General features: G+C 36.9%; 2 protein-coding genes across 4 annotated transcripts in view; one reads left to right on the forward strand and one right to left on the reverse strand.

The window, feature by feature from the left end:
* LOC144438487 (uncharacterized) lies at positions 1 to 19,343 on the reverse strand. Of its 3 annotated transcripts, none has more exons than XM_078127526.1 (11): positions 19,282 to 19,343; positions 11,819 to 12,072; positions 10,584 to 10,655; positions 6,218 to 6,289; positions 4,994 to 5,065; positions 4,616 to 4,687; positions 3,903 to 3,980; positions 3,173 to 3,345; positions 2,383 to 2,748; positions 1,155 to 2,059; positions 1 to 813 (listed from the first exon to the last, which is right to left on the reverse strand). In XM_078127526.1, exons 2-11 carry the CDS (start codon positions 12,007 to 12,009, stop codon positions 478 to 480), a joined length of 2,337 nt encoding a protein of 778 aa, XP_077983652.1. In that variant the 5' UTR covers positions 12,010 to 12,072; positions 19,282 to 19,343; the 3' UTR covers positions 1 to 477. The 3 variants fall into 3 exon arrangements, with proteins under 3 accessions (XP_077983652.1, XP_077983651.1, XP_077983650.1); XM_078127525.1 differs by lacking the exon at positions 19,282 to 19,343 and adding an exon at positions 17,313 to 17,441; XM_078127524.1 differs by lacking the exon at positions 19,282 to 19,343 and having other exon boundaries at positions 11,819 to 12,217.
* LOC144438488 (uncharacterized) overlaps positions 15,305 to 25,546 on the forward strand; it is a 13,643-nt gene continuing 3,401 nt past the window's right edge. The window contains exons 1-5 of the mRNA XM_078127527.1: positions 15,305 to 15,341; positions 21,065 to 21,237; positions 22,380 to 22,605; positions 24,189 to 24,262; positions 25,203 to 25,322. Coding sequence (XP_077983653.1) covers positions 21,099 to 21,237; positions 22,380 to 22,605; positions 24,189 to 24,262; positions 25,203 to 25,322 — 559 coding nt within the window. The 5' untranslated portion in view covers positions 15,305 to 15,341; positions 21,065 to 21,098. The remainder of the gene's footprint in view (positions 15,342 to 21,064; positions 21,238 to 22,379; positions 22,606 to 24,188; positions 24,263 to 25,202; positions 25,323 to 25,546) is intronic.

Here is a 25,546-nt window from a genome sequence, read left to right on the forward strand (position 1 = left end):
TCAGCTATCAATAATATTTATTTCATTTATTAATTGACTGAACACAAATGGTTACCATGGAAAACACAACACAAATAAAGTTGAAATAATATTACAATGGAATGGAATGGAATGTTACAAACTCTACATACATATAATTTTTATGCTAAAATGTAATGTTCATCTTTCGAATAAGAGATGTTGAGCTCATCTTCGAGTTATTTCTGGCAGTAAGAAATTCCTGTGGCATTGTTTTCATTTTTTCCATGAATAAACAAATTGAGACTACTTGGTTCGACCCGGCATCGTGGTAAAATCAGTTCTCTTTTAATACCGCAACTGGCCATGTCGAAAGTGGTTGCATCAGCGGACACACGTGTTCCAGCTTGCAAGAATGGGTATGACAACCGATAATGATACCGGCATATTCGTTTTAATACCGTCAACCACAGACAACTGAGGAAGAAATGTGCGTCAACACAATTCAATTTATTCCACTCAGTCCACCATGGGTCCACACGCAGACAAGCGATAGTTTGATAGTCTACTATGAATCATTTGAAAGGACGCCCTCTCGTGTGGGTTTGTTTGCCAGCAGCTCGTCATAATGTTAATAACGTTTATTGGGCAGTCATCTGGAGTTGGTAAACAATTTCCCTTCTTGATGCAACCAGCCACTCCTTCATTGTCAATATAACAATATGGCAATATGCCGTACGAGAAGATTTCCCATAGAGTGACGCCATACGACCAAACATCAGATTCCGTTGTGAATGTAGTTTTCCGTAGCGATTCGGGTGCCATCCAGCGAACTGGTAGAAGTTTACGACCGACCTACAAATAGAAAACAAAACAGAAAGTTTGAAATATTTATTGATGAAACAAAATTAAGTACGTTTTCTACTATGGATGCGATTATTTCTCTTATGCATTACAAGTATAGAAGTTTACTGTTATAATATATTACATTGTAAATACCATGATTGGTCTCATGATACTCCGAGATTGAACTATACTATAGAACATTTGTTGTGAGAGACGCTCTTTAGTTCATGCTTTTGTACATTTGAAAATAATTAATGGAAATTAGTGTGTAGTTGAAGTTATTTGACATGTATGATATAACAAACAAAATATTCATGACCCAGTGTCGCCATTTCAATGATCAATCTCACCTTTATGTAGTCTTGTGGATACAACTCCCTGGCTATACCAAGATCCGATACTTTGACAGAAAAGTCACTGGCCAACAGACAATTCCTTGCAGCTAAATCACGATGTACGAAACCGTTTGTCGCCAAATAAGACATGGCGCATGCTATCTGAGTTGCCATGTCAACCAACTTGCTGTGATGCAGCATGAGTGATTGCCATTGGGCGGCATCTATCTCTCTATGAATTGAAGTGTAATTGTTCAAGAATGCTTTAAGGTCACCAAACTCTGCATACTCATAGATGATTGACAGTGGTGTTCCCATGGTAACGACGCCAAGTATTTCGAGTACGTTTGGATGTTCGAATTCGCACATTGATGATACCTGCCCATCAAACAACTTCCTGGCACGCTCTGTGGCATTTTGTTTCAATTCTTTCACCATCGCACGGACTATAGGTTGGCCAGGCAACAGGTCAATGACGTCAGCTTGATACAGACGACCAAACCGCCCATGGTGCACATCCTTAACAAATACGATAGTCTTGCGAGGAACTTCGTTCAAAATCCTAACGGTGGGAGCGCACTCATTCAGTTTTGTGTAACTCATGTAGCTGTCGACGCTCTCGGTGGAGGGTGAAGCGCCTTCCTTATTTGGAGGCTTAGAGTAAATTTTAGAAAATTTCACAGTTTTGAAAGGTGACAGAATGTCTCTCTTTGGACGATATATTTTACAGAGCAAAATAACAATGCTGAAGACCATGACGATAGCTCCAGCTACAGACGATATAATAATAATAGTTGTACTACTTTGTCCGTACTTCCTATCGTTACTAACATGTTTACCAATCACTGGGAAGTGAATCGGTGGCGAGTCGATGCTGGGATTAGTTTCTTCACCCGTAACGCAAGAAATGATTTTCTCTCCTGCAAGACACAATATTTTATTCACGATGTTTTTAATCAAGGGATAGATATTCTTTATAGTTCAAGGTCCCCTCAGATGTTGTACCCACATGTTCACGGCATCATTTGTAGTGGTAAAATACACATGCGAATTTTATCCATAACCAGCGCCCACCTGTCTATCTATTTGTCTGTCTGTCTGTTTGTCTGTCTCACCCTCCCTACTGTCTCTATCTCCATGTCTATCTGTCTCACTCTTTCTCCCCTCTCTCTCTCTGTCATCTCTCTCTCTCATTCAACCTCGTCTATGAAATTTTCACGACAATCTTGAGCTAGCTACTTACCCATTTTGTAAGACGAAATTTTATGCCGTATGACGTCACTAAATGGTCCTCTTCCGACCTTGTTCATAGCTTGAATCATAAATTGGTGCTCGGAAAATGCTCTCAAACCACTGATTATTGCTGTTGTGTCCGTTACTATGGTAATTTGTGGGAACGGTGTTGATTCGTGACTGTCTGTAGTTTTCACCAAAATATTAAATTGTGGTGAGATTTGACCAGAAGTTAAATACTCGACTGAAGATGGCGGTGACTTCTGGCTGGTATCTGTAGAAACTGTGACTTGGTTTGCAGGGTAAGACCATTTAATACGTACACTGTCACATGTGAGAGTATCTACTCGTACTATTTTCGGCTTGATGGCAGGAGCTAAAAGTGAAAGAATACATGATTATAAGGACTATTTTATTTGTTACGATTGCTTTATAGACGCCATGTTTTCTCTCTAGACTTTGAATTTGAATCCAAATTATGATAAAAATGAACAACTTGCAAGCACTGCAAGATGGTATTGAGGTTGAAATTCAAACAGAAGCATTCTCTTTAAAGAGTAATTTTACTCTAAAACATATAACTTAGTATCTTGGCTTGACATTTGTCCTCTCAATCACAGGCCATCAAACTGGTTTCGTGGCCTGGGTCTCAACGCACATAATCAAGATCAACGTTCACCAGCTAAACGCACTAATCTACTACTGTGTAACATCTTTTTTAAAAGTAATATGCAAGTCAATTCTTACTTAGACTAAATTAATTTCAGTAATATTATGCCATTGAATGTGATGTCACTTACCACACGTGACGTCATCATGGGTGAGGTCAGTGAATCTAAAAGTCTGTGTCTCGCCATCTGGTGTACACTTAACAGAATCTTGTTTTAGTAATAACACGTCATCGGCCTCTCTCAACCAATGGGAGAACAGTAGCAGATCACAGCTGCATTGCAATGGATTATGGTCCAGAGTGCTATTGAAGAGAACATGATTATTAATTATTAATTATTATTATTATTTTAACTTGGACAACAATATGAAACAACATAGACCAAATCCGTGTTTATAACTCGTTAATCGCAAAAATAAAACACTTTTAAATATGGACAAAGTATGTTATTGTACGTGTATTATTTGTAAACAATATTGGTAAACACAAATAAACCATTTTTAAACGCAAGTAAACACAATTTAGCAAACCATTTCTGCACTGTGATAAATATTAGGAAGCGACAGATGCATGCACATACTGGACATGATTAGTGATTGTCTATATTTACACCGTGTTGTCACTTTAATGATGGGTTATCTGAGTAGATTTGGTGATCAACACAAATGGTACTGTATACTAGTTCTTGGTATAATAATTCATTTTGAGGAAATGTATTGTACCCTATCACCCACAACTCCAAAAGATGACCAAAGCATGCAATGAGGACGGAACTACATGACGTATCTTACAGTTATGATGAAAGGTGAGTTATGAGCAACAAACAACTCTCAAAATTCGTTTTGGGTTGAATTACTCACATAAGTCTCAGGGCGGTTGTTGAGAGTTCATCAGCAGTGTGTTTTGGAAGGTCACGAAGTTCATTACCATCGAGTCTCCTGAAGACAAAAAGATGTTGAACAAGGAAGACAGTTACGCTTTAATTGAACAAAAACATGGTGAGTTTTAGGCATACCCAACGTAGTTCATTCAAATTTCGTTTATGAGGGAAGTGGTTTTCGATGAGAGTTGTCATAATTCAACACAGTGAATGAAAACTTACTAATAATGATTAACATTGGGTAGAAATAGACATAGAAATCAACTGAAATGTGTTATATTTGGCTACTTTTTAGGGAAATACGCCAACTGGGTGGGGGTGGATTGTAACATGACTATGTAGCTGGGCCTTAAAGATAGGATGAGATGGTAGAAATGATGTGTACGGATCGAGAAGACAGATTTTAATATAATTTTAGTTGATCTTTCATCATGATCAGTCTGAGATAGCACTGTTTGGTTTAATGATAGTTCTTCTTCTCACGTTTCGGTGTCGACGAGATTTCAAGATGAGATAAGCAGAGAGTGTCGTCTCTAGGAAAGAGTACAATCTTAAAATATCTTCAAACTAAATCTTTATCTGTACCGGCTGAAACAAGTCATGGTGGAGCAATTTTAGAATGGGGGAGGGGAGTTGTGAAAGGCGAGCGAAGTCTGAATTTGTGAATTCATCAGACAAGAAACGTTCACTTACAGTTCCTGTAGATATGGAAGTCCAGAAAATAAACCACTCGGGAGGAAGGATATTTTGTTGTGGTCCAAGTAGCTGAAATAAAGCGAGCAAGAATTTCTCAGTTTCAGTGCGAACATTCCGTTTTGAACATGTAATTGCCACATGATATTGTTCACGGCATGTCGCATGACTTTATCAGCCAGAAATTTCATTTCAAAATATCACCGTCTCTCGCATACATTTAGAGTTACTATATATTCCTTGCTAGTTGTCGAAATTGTGTGATGGAAAAATGAATCATCGTTGAATTGTGTGATCAACTTCTAAGTTGTCACAAGTTCCTCGTGAGAGCAATAACGCCATCTATTGTTCAATTTAAAGAGAAGTTACGATACTTACAGATGCCGCAATCTTGGAAGACCTTTTAAAACATCTTTGTCCAACCAATTGATCTGATTTCTTTCTAGATAACTGAAATGATTATCGGGAGAAGAAGAATAAATAGGGATATGGACAAAAACTAAAAAATATGACCTTACTTTCCAATTCAAAGTACTCTGCAACGGAATATAAGGAATACACTATTCTTAATTAGCATTGGCCCTGAACTTTGTCGTGTCAATACAAGTAAGACCAATGAACTGAAAAGACCAAACATTTCACAATAGGGAACTTGCAAACCCGCCATGTTGAATGTTGCATCATGAGAAATGTGATAATAAATACTAATCAATTAGTATTATTAAAAATATTGTTATATTGTTTGTAACCACAATTGATCAATTCATAGTCACCCTGGCCATTGTGGGAGGTTTATTTTATCGGTAGCTCCAGATTAGGTAATACGATAACATCAGACAATCCCATAGTCCTTTGCGTCTGAGCATGCTCAGTCTGGATTGCAAGTTCCCTATTAAACTGTGCCTGATTCCGTACAAAAGGTTTGCCATCTCTGCGTACAGTATTTTAAACTGTGCATACGTATTGTATAAGTCATTAGTGCGTAAAACGTGACAGTGGTCATGGCATCCAAAAAGTTACTCAGAAATGACAACAAGGTGTTGATGTGGTAAATGTACTAATGAGTCACAAATCCCTTAACAAAGGGCTACCATAATAATAATAATGTGAAGTAGAAACGGTAATGATCCTCCATTCTGGGTGCATAATTATATTATGATTAGTGTCTTGTTGATAGAACGGAGTAATTATATTTTAATCAAACACCATTGATTGTGGTCTATCGACAGCTCCATGGGATACCCCCGAACAGCTGGCGAATGTGGTAACAATTTCCCGCTTTCATTGTGAACGACACCCATCATGTAATGTTTCTTGGGTTATTTAGTCAAAATTCAGAGAGATCATATATTAGTTGTGATTTTTGAAAAAAAAAATAACAAGATCAGCATGTTACAGTTGATCAAAGTAACACACACACAAAGTTACGTTTAGGGGAGGGGATAAAATATAAACGTAAAATATAAAAGAAAGGTGGGTGGGTGACATCATCAACCTTTCATTTTCAGGCTGCTGATTCGAATAGTAACTAAAGGAAATCGAAAGGGTTAATCGAATAAAATATCGGAAATCTAATAATAGATTCAGTGGCGATATACTTACAGGCGTTCTAGATTTTGTAAAGCGGCAAAGGCACCGTTCTGTATTCTTTCAATCTTATTGTTACTCAGATCTCTGTGGAAAAAAGTACAAAGTAAATCATGAGTGAAATTCCGGAGTAATATTAATGCTCACATAACGCGGTTAAATGCGGGATATTAATTCATGAAAAGGCTTGTGAAGAGCCATCTGGATACGTAATTACCAAAGTGAAAAACACAAAATGTGCATTTAGCTACATTCACTTGAATGTACTGAAACTCTCGAGATAAAATGTAGTGTACAAGAGATTTCTGTAGCTCATTCAAATGTTTTCTTTTAAGGTGACGAAAGGTTTCATAATGTATTTTAATTTTCAAGATTGTCTATAATATCTCCTGCTTACTGTACTCATAAGTCTTACTCAATAATGAGCAATCAGTGTTCACTTGACGTTCACAAATATGTTCCAATAATTTCGTTTCGGGAGTAGTTATTGTTAGAGAACGTAGTTAGTCCCGGGTAGTTAGTGATTAAAATCCGACTAACAAAAATAGCGCTGAGATAATTTGAAATATCTTTGAAAGCGGATAAATCACGCGTAGCTTAAAGTGTGTCAATGATTAAGAAAATTCAATTTCTTCCATGTCACGTGATCTTCAAGAATGACGTTTATATTTCAATCTAAGTTTCTGAGACGTGTCTAAGTTGCTTTTTTCTCAATCATGAATAAGGCTGTGTGCCTTTGTCTTCTTTGTGTCTAAATCTGAGTTTTATTATTGGTTGATTTGAGTCGGCAGTTCTGAGTGCGCGGGACTGATCATGACAGTGTCGTCTGCTCCGTCCTCAGTCCTTGTTCAGGTTCAGGTAGATGTTGTTGTCTGTATCTGTATCTGTGTGTGTTTGTGTGTGTGTGTGTGTGTGTGTGTGTGTGTGTGTGTGTGTGTGTGTGTGTGTGTGTGTGTGTGAATATATATATTATGTTAAAGCATATCTACCAAATCAAGGATAACCCGAAAATGATGTACACAATTACCGAATTTACAGAATAGCATTTCATAAATAATTTCTTTATTTCATCAGAAAAATTTCTCAAAAAAGAAAAATTGTCATTTTTGACAGTTTTGTACGTTTGGTTCTGCGGTGCAAGTGGTGTCGTTCCGTCTTTCGACTCGAGTCCTTTGTGTGACGTGTTCTTTTGAAATGTGACTTTTATAGAATATGAGCAATTGTCATAACTTTTTGTTGAAGTTTAACGATGATATCACTCCTTGCTTATTTGGATTGTGATTTGAATAATCATATTACTCCAGGCACGTGCAGCAGGCAATGAGACGTATCGGACGCCAATCTAATTACTGTGCTACGACATACTAAAATTCACTCCATCTGTCGTAAACAGTCACCCCTCTTTGAGTCACATCTGTCTAGGTGTGACGCATAGGTCTCGATACATCGCAAAGTTTGTCATTTGTATGGATAAAATGTACAAGACGTGACGAATTTATAAAAGGGAGGTTTTTGTTTTTTCATTATGAACGATATATAAAGGAAATGGTGTGTATTTCACTTCTAAAATTGGCAGAAAAAATGTTTTGGTTTTTAAGCGAAAGTCGGATGACTGCTTTAAATATGAATGACACAACCACGAGAAAGAGTGACGTGATGTATTTAATTTCTAAATTGGCGGGAGAGATGTGTTGTTTTCTTCCATCGATAGTCGGTGACAGCTTTCTCTTTCGAACCTTTCCTAATATTGATACAAAATAAATGTAGTTTTATTGATATTAAGTATAAGGTTTTGCTGCGTTTTCTCTCTCTTTTTTTTGCATATTTTTGGGGGCATTGTGGTAAAATACTGTTGAAACTTAGAAAGCGAACAAAACTGCCTCGAGGTACTTAGTACTTGATAATATGGACCAAAGAATACACAGTGTGTCATGTGATTTCTCCTGTACGAACGTGTTTGAAAAAAAAATAGAGAAGAAATTCGAAAACCGTCCTGCACGATCACAGAATGGATAAGAGGGTTAACAATTGAGACATTTCTGTTTGATATCATAAAATGTAACTGAAGGCCACACCAAAGGAAGAAAATCTCGTTCACTAGTATTTTCCTTTCATTTCCCGGTAAGTATCCACTGAAACTCACTCCATCTGCTTGATTCCATTGTCTTGACAGAGAGTTGACGTTTTACTTCAATGACTCCGCATTGTCCTGCTGTCAGTGTATTCAGGAAATGTACAGTGCCTAGAGGTTAATTCGTACAAGAGACGGCAACACGTGGCCGACAGAATAATTTGAGAGAAAAAAAGCTCACTTTCGTCGATAAAAAACCTCTCTGATGTGAAACTGAAATTGATTTGATGATTTCCATAATCGATCCGTTCGGTAATAAAGCACTTCTACGTGGTATCCCGTGGGAAAGAATCGAACTGGTTTTAGTACGTACGAAGATGGCGACACGCGACAATGTGTCGTCCAATGCTGTTGAGAAAGTCGTCAAACAAAAGCAGACACGTGCTCTGTTCTTTCAGTTGCATTTGATGGGAATTGTATAACATATTATCTATTATGGCAATACTAGCATCTATACGACTGTGTTGGACGACGTTAACGAATGACAGGCTCGCTCCTGCTCGCGTGTTCATCGATCCCATCGTATCCGTAACACAATCGAGCGCAGTCACAGTACACGTCGACTCCGCACGTCCGACCTTCGTTGTCGTCTTATGGACTCGTTTTTCAAAATTCTCACATCTGCAACTTTAGTGGCAATATAAAGTTTTCAGAAAATGTGCACAAAAGATGTCCAATCCTTAGCTTTAATTATATTCAACGGAGCACGTGCTACACTGACCGACGACCCTAGATCTAATCATCTGTACCATGGTGTCGACATCACTAAGATGAGAGGTAATCAGAACGAGAGATGGAAGGGAGATGCTTAACAATCCATACAGCACTATGTAATATGTAGCCGTGACATAACTGGGCTTTTAACAGGGTAGTGGGATGGGAAAGGGTGCACCCACCCCCCACCCCCACACATACACATACACATACACATACACATACACATACACATACGTTTACAACCGGGTATCATTTAATGATAAAAACAAGGATAAAGCAAACTTTCACTTTCTGAGCTCTGCGTGGTGTTTTACCATTCTTAAAGGTCAGTGTTGGACCAGGATTAAATTCTATATTCTCCCGCTATTGTCTTTGTTATTGTTATTCAGATATTTGCATAGACTAGTAACATTCTAAATCATAGAGCTAGGTACTCTTTAGGTTCTACCAGTTATGAAAACAAAAGTCTGTCAGGTTTATACACGTATCACCTTTCCTTGTGTCAATCACAACAAACCGTTCCCACTGGCATATCCAGTGCATACCAATGTCTCAGCGTATGTCATTACTAGCTAGTCAATGGAAGTGTTGAACAATGGTGGCGATACCCGCATCCAAACATATTGCATGGTTATAAACCACTCACAGTGTAAAAATACTTTATTTGAAAATCCGGCATGTATTGTTCAACTGATACGGCCATATTTTCTGTTCATAAAATATCAAAAGTTCTCGTAAATCTCCTTTCATTGTAAGTTGTCAGAACATGGCATTAGGCTACAAGCTCGGAATATCCTTAGAACCCTTGGAGTTCAAATATGCCGCTAGTCTGCTATCCCTATTTGTGACATATCTGGGTTGGCTAGTTTATTTACTTGTTCACTTATTAGTAACTTTTACTTTTTTATCAATGTGTGCACTGTTTAGACTATTTATCCACGTTTGTGTTTACTACCTGACTACGTGTATATCTATGCACACATATATATCATCTGCTTTCCATATCGCATTACTGTGTGTGCATAAGAAGGCTAGGTTTACACATAAATGTCCTGGCTTCTGTAAGCTCACCTCTAGCATGAAACGACTACTAAATGTCGTGTCAACATCTTGTATGGATTGTTATAGTTGCACATACAGAGTCCAACTTGGATAATAACGTAATTTGATATTCACTTCACGTCGACCGAGAAACATTTTATTTGCAAGTTTTTCAGAGCAGAGACGCCTTGGTGTAAATCTAAGTACTGAGTATATTCTTAGTCGCTGACGCAGAAATTGTGTCTGTTTTTCATTGGATCGACTAGAGTGTCAAATTTCTGTATTGTATAGGACTTTGTCAGACGATTGTTTCCACTCCTTTACTCCCGGCTATTTAAGGAAGTAAAGCACCCTGTACGCCAACCTTTATCACAAAAGATGTTTCTTCACCTCCTTTTCTGAAAGAATGGCCTCAAAGCTAGTGCTAATAGATATTCGTGCACCACTTTAGGTGAACGGCCGAGTCGAATAACAAAAATACTTAATACTTACAAAAGTTTTAGCTGACTAAGTCCGTCCAATTCTCCTGCGGCAATCTCTTCAATGACGTTTCCTTCAAGAATTCTATATAGGAAGGAGAGAGAGAGAGAGAGAGAGAGAGAGAGAGAGAGAGAGAGAGAGAGAGAGAGAGAGAGAGAGAGAGAGAGAGAGAGAGAGAGAGAACGTTAACGTCTGTAGAAAACATGCAACATAAGGTACCGTTCTCAGTCTATTTTCTGTTGTGCTTGAACTAAACTTTTTACTCAGCAATTACTTAAGTGTGCTAATATAATTTATCTATTTACATACACTAAAAGGTCTCTCGCCAAACTGCACCAGAAAGCCAAACTTTATTGATTTTGTTCTTCAGACACTTATATGGTCATCTGTCTCGCCTAAACACGCACTGTCGCTGACAAAAGACGTCTTTTCAAATGTGTCGTATTTAGTTGTGTGGTTTGACAAAACAAACGACTATTGAAGTAAATTCCTATCACTGTATGTCTTACAAGCCACGGAAAAACATATACTAGAACACCGGGGAAAAAGAGTTGTCCTCAATTTAGAGTAAAGTGACGTTCTTCACTTTATCATGCAACAATTTAGATTCATATATGTATATGTAATGGTCACGTATGGCGTTCAACAACATGACACGTTTCATCTTTGATTCATAACTTTTCCGAGGTCAGAATTTTTACAAGTTTCTTGACAGAAAAGCACAACACGAAGCCATAATTATGTTATTGTCACTGGCCTACACAACTGAGTGCTGTGGGTGGCAAATACGTTTAAATAAGTGTCACAAAGAAGTTTCTATTTTCATCGTAAATCGACCTGTGACATACATGCCAATCCGAGAGGCATACCAGCGTGCTGGTTGTCGATCAGCCTCGTGCCATAGACGAAGACAGGGGTTGTCATGGTTTCCAAAACATGTTTGTTTCTCAAGAAAGTTAAGAACAGTATGTCAGGGCATAGACAATGTTTATGGTCAGGATGACAAGTTTTGAATTCAATGAGTGAGGTGTCAAATTACACACACTCAAACTCTGTATAGGTTTAGCCACCAATGAGAATTATTTTAAAACCCATTTTGATGTTTGAGTACTAACACCTGAACTTTTATTTTTGTTCACTCTCGAAAACTGTCGAAGATCGAAGACGAGAAAACTAGATTGAATAATTTGTAGACTTAGATCGAACACTATTTGTAATAATAGAATTAAACATTGGAAAATACTTACAGTTCATGAATTTGGTAAGGAAGTCCCGGTGGCGATGTAAAGGAACCTCGACAATATACGGTCAATGACGTATCACATGTACAGCCATCAGGGAGATTAGAACACCAGGCTTCAACTAAACCCAATCTGAGTACGAACGTCACAAACACAAACATCCATAGACAAACCCTGGTTGAGCTTTGCCACTCCATCACTTTTGGTGTTCAAACTTTCGCTTTTCCACAGCACCCAAACGTTCGCCTCAAATGCTCAAACTGCGAGAAGAAGACGATTTTTGTAAATAAATCTGGTGTTGTTATGTTTTCAAGTTCAGATCAACATCCTCGACGACGACGAAGACGATGACTTGCAGAGATATACACTGCTAATGCTAGCTACCTCCTCGCTGTCTACTCTACACTATTAAACTAGCATTCTAAAGTAGACAGGCCTGCTCATAGCCTTTCACGCATGTGCAAACATCAATAGCTGTTTGTCGCACATCCGAACAAAAGACATCAAGATAAAGGAAATCACACTCCTTTATTCTCCAAGCCCTGAACAAAAATTTAAAACTCTGACCCGATTAGCAGAATTTGAGGGTTGTCATATTATCTGAGGGTATAAGCCTAGCTGAATTTCGATGAATAAAACCTGACATGGATATAAAATGTATTATGCATCCAATAAAATATATAAGAAATTACCAATATGGTTCCTTAATACATGGATTTACAATAGTGACATGTCGTTTCAAAACTTACGGATTATGTGTTCATAAATCATTTACTATAATTATGCTGTATCATGAGAGCCCACGTGCTGTTCATGTTACCATAACAACACGGGAGTTCTTGTATTGTGTTTTAAATACTTCAATGGAACATTTTGTTCCAATAGCGTCAAATAGCGTCTATTCTCGAATACTCGACACAATAGTGTACGATTTATGATGAATTTCAATTGTGATATTTTAGGAGTTTCTGACATCGACATGCAAAGACGTGTTATATGAGTTCCGCACGGTATTGCATAAAATGTAGACAGTTTCACAGAATGTGTCAGTCACTAAGTCTGCTGTACTAGTATGTCGATTGACACATACATTATATATTTATATATTTATCTTTCCACCGGTGTCTATTGTATACATACATACATACATACATACATACATACATACATACATACATACATACATACATACATACATACATACATACATATATACATACATACATTATATATATGTTGTCTACGAACATAGAGCTAGGAAGAACGTTCCCACCTCCATGCTTCGAATAACACCGTCTTCAATCTGTTTGTCTGTTACGGTATTGAACTTTTACTGCACTCAGACAGTTTCTTCTGTTGAACATTAAGTAATGTCAAACTGATGACTGTATATGGTTTGTGTATTCCTGTACGTATTCGTATCACGTTGACGTATCTTGATACTAATACATGTATTCGGCTAATATCAATGTATTCCAATTTAATACAGCATCCAGTAATCTGGAGTCCACAGAGTGTTTCTCACTGTGTCACGGGTTCTATTTCCTAATTAGTTATTTATCCTTTGATTTCAAGTCTTATTAACTATATGAATAAGCACGGATTGATTTCAGCATCTATCGTTGGAGAGAGACGTCTATGATTTCAGTATCTTGATCGGAGAAACTCAATTTAAACGCGGTGAGATTTTTTTTTACAGAAACATTAACGTCATCCGTCATAGCATATGAACAGCATAACATTGAAAGGTCGGGTTTCAATGCCAGGTTCTTTCATAAGTGGTATCTTATCGGTGGGGCATAAGGATTACATATGATTATCTAGGTGTATTATTTTGTTCTGGGCCACCTTTCTCTGTAGGCCTTCGACCTCCAGTTTGATATGAACTGAACCTGGTTATCTAGTAAATCTGACAAAAATGTCCCCATATCATTCAATTCACAGAGTCTAGCTTATCTGTGACGCGTTATCACAATGTAAGTTTTTATACTTCTAAAAACAATAAGAACCGTTTCTGCCAGAGAGGCTGACTCAGATGCTAGACGAAGTCTACATCTGTCCATTCATCATTATTATATTATAGCAGCAAACACCGTACACATTCAACTCGCGATTACGCCTTCTTCTTTTCCTAAAGCTCATTTACATACTACATAATAACGAGACTTAACTTTCTGACTAAACCTGTATATATAGATACCCTCTTTAAAAGATTCACGTTCTCATATACGTCATACGTCTCTATGTATATACACTACGCACGGTTTTTTTTGTTTACGTCACGTGTCTGGCTAGAAATGAATTGTGCCCTGTGGTGTTATAAGACCGTACCATTTCAACACTTGTTCTACATATTGCAGATGCACTCTACGAGACGCGTTGCATTGTGGTCTCGTTTTTCACGTCTTGATTTTGAGGTTTCCATATTTGAAATATAGTTAAAATCTCATTATATTTAAAGAATCAGAAAGATAAATAATTATAGCGTTGAATTTGAAAGAAGCAAATGTGCTTAGTTCTAATTGTGTGCGATACATATATTTTTCAAAGCCACTGCAGTCTTTCTGGTGTAAAGGGGAAGCTAGTCTCCAAGCCAATCTGATTAAAATCCGATGTAGATGTCGGCTTTGCTATTTTACCTTCGTTATTTTGCCTGAATTGACCTTCGTAGTACATGTTTACGTTTTTAGCCTGATCGCCTCCTCTACGACCAGGCTAAAAACGTAAACATGTACTACGAAGGTCAATTCAGGCAAAATAACGAAGGTAAAATAGCAATGAACGATTAGCCGACATCTACATCGGATTTTAATCAGATTGGTCTCCAAGCTAGCGCGTATCCGGAATCCGTCACTGGTACCTCTTGTCTTCTCCGTTTTGCATTAAAATTACATCAAAATTTACTCTGATTCATTTATTTACCGAATTGCTTTATTCTAATATGTAAATTTTCCCTTAAGTGTTGAAATTCATTTTGTGTCAGTGCATATCGTAACGATTGATAATGTACGTACTAAATCTTCATTGAAAGTCAACAAAAAGAAACGAGTTTACAGCTTTGCGCATGCGTAGAACGAGCAGTACGTAATTGTGACTATGAAGTCAGTATTTCAATTGAAAGCCATTGCAGACAATATCGGATTAGAGAGAGAGAGAGAGAGAGAGAGAGAGAGAGAGAGAGAGAGAGAGAGAGAGAGAGAGAGAGAGAGAGAGAGGGGGGGGGGAGAGAAGGAATAGTTCGAAAATTATTGAAATATACTACTAAAAACCTTTGTTCGAGTTTTGATGACAAAAAAATGTGTCTCGATATTGTCTAACAATCGCATCATGGCCTCCTAGACGATTGTTGTTTATGATTTTTTATTTGTAAGTAGATATGATGGTGTTATGTGTTATAAGGTGTCAAAACTAAAGAACAGCTGTTGCTGCAAAATATCTTACATCTTGTTATGTCCTTATGGATTGTTAGATGTCATCTACAAGAACTGACTGTGTGTGATATTCATTGTATTTAGAGGACACCAAAATGGTAATTATGGTGATTATCGTCCTTCTTAGTACACCCCTATTGCATGTATTCACCCTGATCGGATTTAATTGATGGTATATTCAAAATATACAATATACACTATGTTATACGGTAATGGGCGATACAATATATACCGAAGAATTGCTTGGATGGTAATCAAGAAAACATTCAACCGCCCCCCCCCCCCCGCCATTATTTCCTTGTCTTTACTTTGTGTTTAATTTCGAAAGCTATGTAATTATGTATTTGTCACCATACTGGTTATGAGTTTAGTTGTTATACAATGACTAATCAATTATACCATGACCAATCAATTGTACCATGACCAATCAATTGTACCATTAGATTTGTTAATTGTCAAGTTTGAAGACCAATTTACGATTCTCAATTCAAGCATTTAGGAGATAATTGTGCATATCAATCCAGAGGGCATTTAAAAATATCTCAGACTAGTGAAGTACTTGCTTTTCTTTTTCCCAGGAATTCTGAAGTAATTGATATGATAGCGTGAAGGTCGTCATGATGGACAAATTGGTTATTGTGGACAAAAATAGATGTTAGATTAACACTGATTGGTTATGAAACAGCCTCAGTCTAGGCTATTATGTTTATTATGATTACTAATAGATATATCTATTCGACAGTAATTATCTGTTTCATGTCACCCCTTATTGGCAGGCACGTGTAGAATCATTTGTTCTAATTTAAAAGTGGCCATATGAATGATGATTGGGTATTTATTTTGGATTTTTTGTTTTTTATAAAACATTTTTATCATGGCTTCCTACTTGAAAAATCAATGTGAAACAACATATGCCAAGCCCTTGTTTATTAGTCAATGAAGTAACCAATGTTATATACCTAATTAAGATATCTGACACATCCTGGGAAACGTTGCATGAAATGTTTTCATAACATATGTCAAAATCAATACTCTTTTGATTATAGATCAACACAAACTTTCATATTGTTTATGTGTTAGACCCAAGGTTTTGAGAATAAGTCATTATATGAACACATTTGTGCAAATATGGTATTAGGAATGATGAAATCTCCAGATGTCAAGATTTGGGTGAAAATACTCAAACACATACTGCATATATAGTTAAAATACCCTAACACATATAGTTTCAACTTACTTTCCTTTTCTAATACTTGGTAATAGGCGTACATGATGGCATTTTTCTCCTTAGTGAGATGACACTTAGTAAATACCGAACTTCAACCTCAGCCCTAAACACTCCAAAGAGTAATTTACACGTACTACAGAGCATGCAGATTAGGAACATTCCTTGATCTGGCGATCCGTTATAACTCATTTTAATCTGTTATACTTGCTCCACATCAACATTTCAACCACACGCATGGATATCTATTGAAACGAAATCTCTAGAAATTTAGACCATTTACATGAATTTACGAGACATGTTAAATTGATGAGAACATGTCCTCATTAAAAGTATGTGTCATATCAGATACATCTCGTCAGAGTAATTGAATACGTCAATTATAAGACATGACAGTTTTTAGGACACCATTATGAAGACGACATAAGTCTTCACATACCCAGACTTCTACGTCACTCTGAACCGAGATAATATATGATGGTGAAATGTTAACTACACGTAGTATAGGCATATCATATCTGTAACATGTATACCTCTATCACTTCTTCTACGGTCATGATAAATGTCTTGTAAATCGCTTCATGACTTTAATTTTATCGATTATTAAAAAACCGAAATATAATCATATATATATATATGCATATTGAACCAAACCAACTGAGCGTAAATAATAAAATATTATGAAGCCTCAATGAAATATTGAATAACTTTACGCCTGTGTGGAGAGGACCGACAAGAATTGAAGGTTTCAATTACAGAATCGGGTCGATTTTAGTCATCGCCATCGACATAAGGCCCAAAAAGTCGTAAGTCGTATTAACGAAACGAACGGGGAAAAACTTACCGCTAGACGACAACAACAGCGGCGACATCGCATGAGACTCCGAAGAATTTGACATGGCCTGACGTAATGCGAAGAATGCCAGGACTTGCCACTCACAACACAACACTCCGCGCTAATGCTGGAATGTTGTAATGAGATCTGGAGAACTGATATCGATGCTACTATTATTAGTAGGCCTGTCGTAAAGTAAAGACCATGGAATGAATAAAGGCTTTCTCTTTATTGCATTTACAAAGTGCGCCAATCCATCACAAGTTACACAGAGATTGAAATCAAAACAACACAGTACAACATTTGTATTGGATTCGATATTTGTCTGTACTGATCACTTATGATGATAAGTCGATCCACACTTTTTACCGAAGGCTACAGTTCTGGGTCGTCATTTTTTGAGAATAACAAAATACGACAAGAAAAAATTAACAACAAAAGTTGTCCGGAGTCACTTTTCCATTCAAAATAAAATAAGACTTCAAATTTTAGAGAAAACCCAAAACTGAAGAAAAAAATCTTGTATTCTCCAAGATTTACTTTCTTCCCCTAAACATAGTAACGCATGTGAGTTTACTTCATATACCTATTAGATGGGAATATATATTAGGACGTCTCTCGTTTCTTGTTCTGTTAACTCTTATCAGTCACGAGGTAATCATGGTAATGACCTTAAGATTACATTCTAAAGGTTAAAGATAAATTAAGTTAATATTGAACTTGAGGGTATCAGTCAGGGCCAGAAGTTTTTAATTGCATGGTCAGAAGTTAATATAAGTAGGTAGGCTATGAAACTAAATTTGATTAGAGTCCCCTTGAAGAGAGGGGGGCAGGTTCCTCAATATAGCAACAATTTATACATATTCATCAAAGGATGACGAAATTTACTGCAAAACATTAAGGGGGGCCGGGCGGGCATACCTACGCACACATGATACTGGACAGTGCCAACTCTACTGAGTCTGATCCCCACTCAGGTGAAATAAAAACCGGAAACACCTGTTGATACATTTCACTATCCCATAATAGCTTGCCTACTCAGATAATGACAAAAGTCTTTAGTAACACTAACAAACAATTATTGTAAGGTAGTAAGCCAGTCGGAAATGTAGCTATTCAGTTTCACTGATATACATGTTGTTTGTCATGATATACCTGTACTATATGGGAAAGTTATTGAAACAACTTTCGAGTACTTGATATTGATACAGGCGGGTGGGTGTGTATGACGTATGCAGAGTTCAAGGGCAAACGCCCAAGTCGTGTAGTACTAGTGGAATACTCTCGTTGCATTTTATACACAGAACTAATTGACATCATGATCAACATCACGGTCCGACACCAGACCAACTGTACCAGATGTATGAGAAAGATAACATGGGTTTGCTTTTATGAACAAAAGTTATTTGTTATCAAGGCTAAATTGGTGAAATCCATGATCTCCAAAAAGCGAAAGGAAACATTCCCAAGCATATAAAGGTGGGCGCGGAGCAATGATAGCTATGTGGCTGGAGAATTTCCTTTTTATTGAATATATATTTGTTTTCAAGTCCTTAGGTAGTACATTGTTCAGATTTTAAAAGAAGAGACTTACTTCCATATCCATGATATTGTTCTGTGGTTCAGCATCAAAACATGTGAAAAAGTATGAAATGTCGTTCTGGTTTCAACAGTTAAACTGAACAGTGAAATATATAGTCACTTTGAAAGGGTAAATTTGACGGCAAACGTCGCAATCGTTTAAAATGTATCATTCCAAAGAGATTATATTTCACTGTCCAAAATGAAAAACGATATGACGTAATTTTTAAAAATACAAACTGGGTGTTTTCACAGATCTTTGTACGGTACAAATCAAAATTTACTGAGAGATCTTCTTATGAAACCTTGTGCACGTCCCTTTTTACTATGCATAGTTCGAATTTGATAGTACTCGTTCAACAACTCCATAGATTTAAAGTAAACTCTGTCAACTTACCTTCTTAAGAGAACTTGCTAGATGGTAAATGTACGACATACACTCGCTCAGTGTATTAAAGTCTCCAAGGTTCAATTCACCTGCTGTTGACAGTGATTTCGAACTAACCATTCATTTTTCGCCTCACTGCGTGATCTTCGATCAAATCTTTCAAAAAACATGTAAGAAAATGGTAATGTGTCAAGGTGTCGCCTTGAATATTACACGTGGGTACAAGAACTGCGAATTCAGTTGATGTCTATCCGTTTGATCACATAGACACGTCACGGATGATTCATAGATCACGACTTGTCGTAGATGGCCCTGTCGAAGACGTACGCCTTTGAGTAAATATTGTATGTATCGGAGGGGGGGGGGGACATTTGACATGTTTGTAGGGGCAAGAAGCTCGTGTTTGATACTTGTCTCTGAACACATGGGATCGTAAGTATCATAAATATAGGGTTTACTATTTAAATAAGAATTTATAGTATTCACTCCTTGTGGTGAATTATTGATCAGAGTTCGTACATTCAACAGAACAGCAAAAAAAACCTAAAACATTGAAACTCATATCAAACATTTAACAGCAAAGTTTTCTTTATAGAAATACGACCGAGAAATGACATATTTTGTATAACCAAACAACAGATGCCCAAGTAAACAAATGTAGACAACAAAAGACAAAGGCAAATATTCACATGTTGATAGATGGCGCTCTATACAATTTAAACTTTGTTTGGCGACTACTTCTTGGACCCGAAATAACTCCTCGTTGACGACATTTGATTGATGATTCTTGGGTTACAAAATGCTGATTTGTCACCTCCCAGAATGCAGTGAACTTTCACCTGACTGCGAGACAGCATATTGTTGTTTTTATGGGTATTAAGTTTTTCTACACTTGCGGTACTGCTAATTCTTTTGACATCGATCATACTAGATTGATGCCAACTAAACTGATCTTCGTACCATGCTCGCATTCTTAAATAATAGTTTACCGTTAAAAACGAACCTCCTATACTTCTTTGCTCCATTTCCAAGTTCCAGAATGTCCATGAATTTAAACTGAAAGGGGGAAGGCGAAAAAACTTGTATTTTGTTGTCTTTTTATAAATTGTTGTACCCATAATCGCTAACAATACCTTTATTGCATTTGTTATGGTATGGTATCTGGTAAACAGATTTCTGTAACCATGGTTACAATAATTACGTCATAGATTAGTACTATGCTCATAGTCAGTCACGCAAATTATCGTTCGTTTTGGTGTATGATGATGATGGTAGACTATCAACCTGTACTATTTAGTAAATAGAACGGAGTCACCAGTTGGTGTTTGTAGTTTACTTCACCAGATACCACACTAACACCAACACGGTACATTGTAATCATACTACACATAACACAGGTAAAAACAATACCAGCTGTTCTAAAACTTTCCCTTTAAGAATTTCTAAATGACAACTTAGAAATGACTCATCTAATAACGATTACATCACCATATATGACAGTCCCAGCACAAATATCTTATCACCAAAGGCTAAAAAAGTCAAAAACAATCCATTGTCCGAAATTCTATAAATACTTAGTGGTGCGATTTAAAAAACACGTCAATTTAATGTGTGCGGTAAAAAAATGAAACGGAGAGTTTTCATGCAAAAAAAAATTAATCAAAGATGTGAACTCCAGAGAACAATGTAAAAGTTGAGGGGTATGTAATAGGATTACGAAGGGAAGTATGTGTGCAATGGCTATTTTCTCCCTAGAGTTGATGACTGTGCATACCTCCTACGTTTGTAACAGACCTGGTATTCAATGCAATTGGATATCCAACGTTATGATTGACCGCTTCGAGGGGAAGACTGAAACCAACAAGTCGTGTGTGCGAGTGTGTAGATCTATTGCAACGAACATGGACAATTGTAGTCAGTTTCACCGACTCTTCTGCTGCCTGCAGTTCGTGCTTTTAATATGTGGTAAGTGCTTCCCAACATAAAACACTGACATGTACATATTTCTGCTGTCAAGGACGGATCAGTTTGTCAGCTCCGTTGTTTACATCTCTGTGTATCTATTTGCTAATCTCCACGTTACTTATCGTTAAGCTGGGCATTCATTTGAAGTGACTAGGACTCACTAACAATATCTGGTGAATATCTTTTACTGAGAGTAGTGCGAAACTAGTATGAACGTTAATAATTGCATTGTTTTATATCTTTTAACAAGTTATACTGTAACGTGCGTCATGGTTATTTTTAGGAAAAATAGTTGTTATTATATACATACGCTAGTGAAATTATATCCTCACCATTATCCCGGGCCATACTGTGATGCTTGCATGTAATTGCCGAGGTCACTCAAGGACTTACATTAGTTTAGTACAAGTTGCATAAAAGCATTATAAGATTATTTTCCTTGTAAATGAGGCTACAGAAATACATCTCACAGGCATATGTAAATAGAAACTGCGCCAGTTTGAAATTGAAAGCTAGTCTTGGGTCGTGGGAACTTTTCGTTTCAACGCTCCGTTGTCAGAGTACGAGCGGTGATAGACGCTGTCGGGGTGCGTGTGAAGGTCGCCTTGCTAGGTTAAATGTGGTGCAGGTCGCTGTGTTCACTTTCGATCAAGTGATACCCGGGAGGGGTTACACCCAAGATTTCGTGTTTAAGAGAAAAACAGAGTTTTTGCATATGGCAAATTTGAACTATTGTATATATACACAACTGATTACTTGATGTGGCATACGTGTGTCTATACATGTGAATACATAGCCCTCCCTTCGTGTTACTATGGTTACTACTTTTCTCTTGAAACTAATGGTTAAGTTCAAGGCTTTGTGCCACAAAATCACTTTACCTCCTGGCTTTACTTCTAATCAGCTAACTTTCTATGCATCAAGAAGTTGTTGATTTTTGTATTTCAGAAAACTACACTCTTTCATTGCACATTCTTTGCATTTGTCACATATCCTAGTCAGATTTTAGACAGATTATCCATTTTAAAAATGAAACTAGAAAATATTTCAAACCACCCACGAAATTCCAGTATCAACTGTCTCAACCACACACCAGATTCTTGTCATTATTCACCTTATGGTGGCGCCCTTTATACTTGCAGGTTTTGGCGTTGATGGTTTTTGTACGTATGACAAATCTTTTGTTGGAGAATGGATTCTTTTTGACAGTCAACATCAGCTTAGCGGAGAATACAGAATCGCGAACGGTACGATTTATCCACCATTGGCTTTACAACAAGAGAAGTCGATTGGACAAATACATTGCGTGGAGAAATTTGACAATATATACCTACTTGTCAATAGAATAGCGAAAACCGCTCTTGATAGGTAAGCGTACCGTAAAATATAAAAAGTATAAAATTACCTGACTTGGTTTGTCCTGATTTGAGTGTGAATGTGGATGCATATAAAATAAGAGCTCAGGCTCCTCGTTCTATATCCTCCACTTATACGACACATAAAGCCAAGCTATACTTGTTCGAACAAAAATATAACCCCTGTTCATTCTACGTCATGACAATGTGGGTCTACATCATGGCAATGTGTGTTTACGTCATTGGTTCTTCGGTACTAGAAAGTTGTCAGTCAAATCGTTCAAAATCGCCTTTATTTTCCCAATTTCTTCTAGCACATATATAATCATATTATTCTCCATTCAACATCTGAAAAATGAAGTTTTGTCACTATTCGCCATTGCCTCGTCATAGACTCGTAGTGACAAGGCCCCTCTGTGATTTGCATTTTCCTAGCTGAACGAACCAACATATTGGAAAATAATAATCTAAATTGTTCAATAGTTAGAATCCTATTACTTGTTGGTACTACAGTCATAGACATAGGTCTCTACAACGTCTAAATAAATGACCTGATAAATAATTAAATAGAACATACCGTTTATTTACACTGTTTACACATGGACATCAAGTCAGTATACATGACTCATTAAAAGTATTGAACAGTTTCTAGTGAATATTTTGTTTTTCAAAGGGCAAACATTAGTAGAATGCTGTAGTCTGTAAGATACGACGTGTGGGGGCGCCTCATCGGCTTTACCTCTTTCTCCGCTGAGGGCGGAAATAAACTAATAACGTAACGAAAATAGCAAAAAGTTCAAATACTCTTTCTTTAACAACATTTGGACGAATTGTTTGCATATGATTAGCCAGTCTTGAAATTTGATTCTGAATTTAAATGTTATTACATCACATTAGTAGCTATGTTTACAAAAAGATCGTTGTTTCCTGTACAGTAATACTAAAGTGTTCAGAAAATACAAAGAATTCCAGGAGCAGAAATTATATATAGTATATATAATTTCTGTTCCTGGAATTCTTTGTATTTTCTGAACACTCCGCGGCGACAATTGAGTAATGACGGTGAATTCCAAAAAGCGATGAAAAAGTATTGATTTCACGACATTTTGATCCTTGCTCTGTAACATTTCCATGAACAAACCCCATTTCCCTAAACAAAAATTAAAGGAAGTTTTCCAGGAATTTTGAGTCTTTGTAGGCTTACATTTGAATGAGATACGTGACAACAACAACAGCTCCCTCGATATATTTGGATTCTAGGAATTCTTTATCTGTGACCGTTCTAATGACGTCAACAATTCTTCCGCTAAAACCTACATTACTTATTCGTAATTCTGTGAATTTTAAGAGCAAGCAATACAACGAATCAGTATTTCTAACCCGTTTACTGTACTGAGTTTGATTTCCATAGCTGTCATCGTCTCAAGCTGGAGAAGAGACTATGATATTTGGTAACCAGGCAACGTTTAACAAAACAAAGACACCTTCTATTCTATACGTTTTATACTTTGTGTTTTGTTTCATTAGTAACTATCGTGTGGCTCACATTAATCCACACCTTGTTGTTTCTTTCCCCCCCACCAAATATATGTATAGCCAAGACAACGAAGACGAGTATTTCTGTAGCTTATTTACGAGACGAAGTGCTAACTTTATAGAATGGATGCACTGTAAGTAAACTACAAATGTATAACTTTATACTGTTAATACAGTAAAATTCATATCAAAGATCGCCATTAAATATAGTCCTGCTGGGGTAGGATCGGATTATACAATGGATGACTGTGTAGAGATGGGAATATATTTGTGTTATTCTATAAATGAGACCCATCAGTGGTTATCAGTGTGATCGATCCATCAGTCAGTCAACCAATCAATCAATTCATGCAAACAAAAATTGAAATTCAATAATTCTGAAGAAATCTAACTAAATAAAAAACAAAAACAAATTCAAAAAATAAACCAAGAATAACAAGTCTTTTATCTATCGACACACTTTCTGGATGTTTGTAAGTCACTGCGTGGTTATCTTTGTGTGTGTGTGTGTGTGTGTGTGTGTGTGTGTGTGTGTGTGTGTGTGTGTGTGTGTGTGTGTGTGTGTGTGTGTGTGTGTGTCTCTGTGTGTGTGTGTCTGTGTGTGTGTCTGTGTCTGTGTCTGTGTGTGTCTGTCAGTCTGTGTGTCTGTCTGAGTCTGAGTCTGTGTGTATGTGTGTCTGTGTGTGTCTGTGTCTGACTGTGTGTGTGTCTGTGTCTGTATATAGTTATAACAAAGTATGTAGGATGTACGTCTTGAATGAATGAATGAATGAACGAATGAATGAATGAATGAATTAATGAATTAATGAATGAATGAATGAATGAATGAATGAATGAATGAACGAATGAATTAATGAATGAATGAATGAATGAATGAATGAATGAATGAATGAATGAATGAATGAATGAATGAATGAATGAATAAATGAATGAATGAATGAATGAACCAAAGTAAATTGTATCCTTGAGCAATGTCACTATAATAGTTAGTATTTTCAGTTCATTCAGTTCTGCACTGTCTCAATAAATGCATTCTATTTTTACATCTTTCTGTTACATATTTCTGTCTGAAAGACTACGCTTCTCCAAACCGCCTCGGTAACTACCACGTGCGATCATCATGTCAAGTTGACGTCATTAGACAGGGTGGTACACCTGATATATCTAAATATGGTAGATGGACACCCTTATATGGTAAGTCATTTGCATACGTGGTATATGATTGATGGCGTCATTGTAATATTACGTGTGTCCAAATTTATATGTGTCTGTTATTCATACGGAATCTGGTTGTCACCAACCTCTTAAAACCCCAGAAACGGTAATTTTTTTGAAAATATCCAACCTTTATTGGGAATGATAAACCTTTTAAAAAGCCGAAGTACCTGTTTACAAATTGTACACTGCCTTGATGTCCA

This window comes from Glandiceps talaboti, chromosome 8 (genome assembly GCF_964340395.1).
Source record: "Glandiceps talaboti chromosome 8, keGlaTala1.1, whole genome shotgun sequence".
NCBI lineage: Eukaryota > Metazoa > Hemichordata > Enteropneusta > Spengelidae > Glandiceps > Glandiceps talaboti.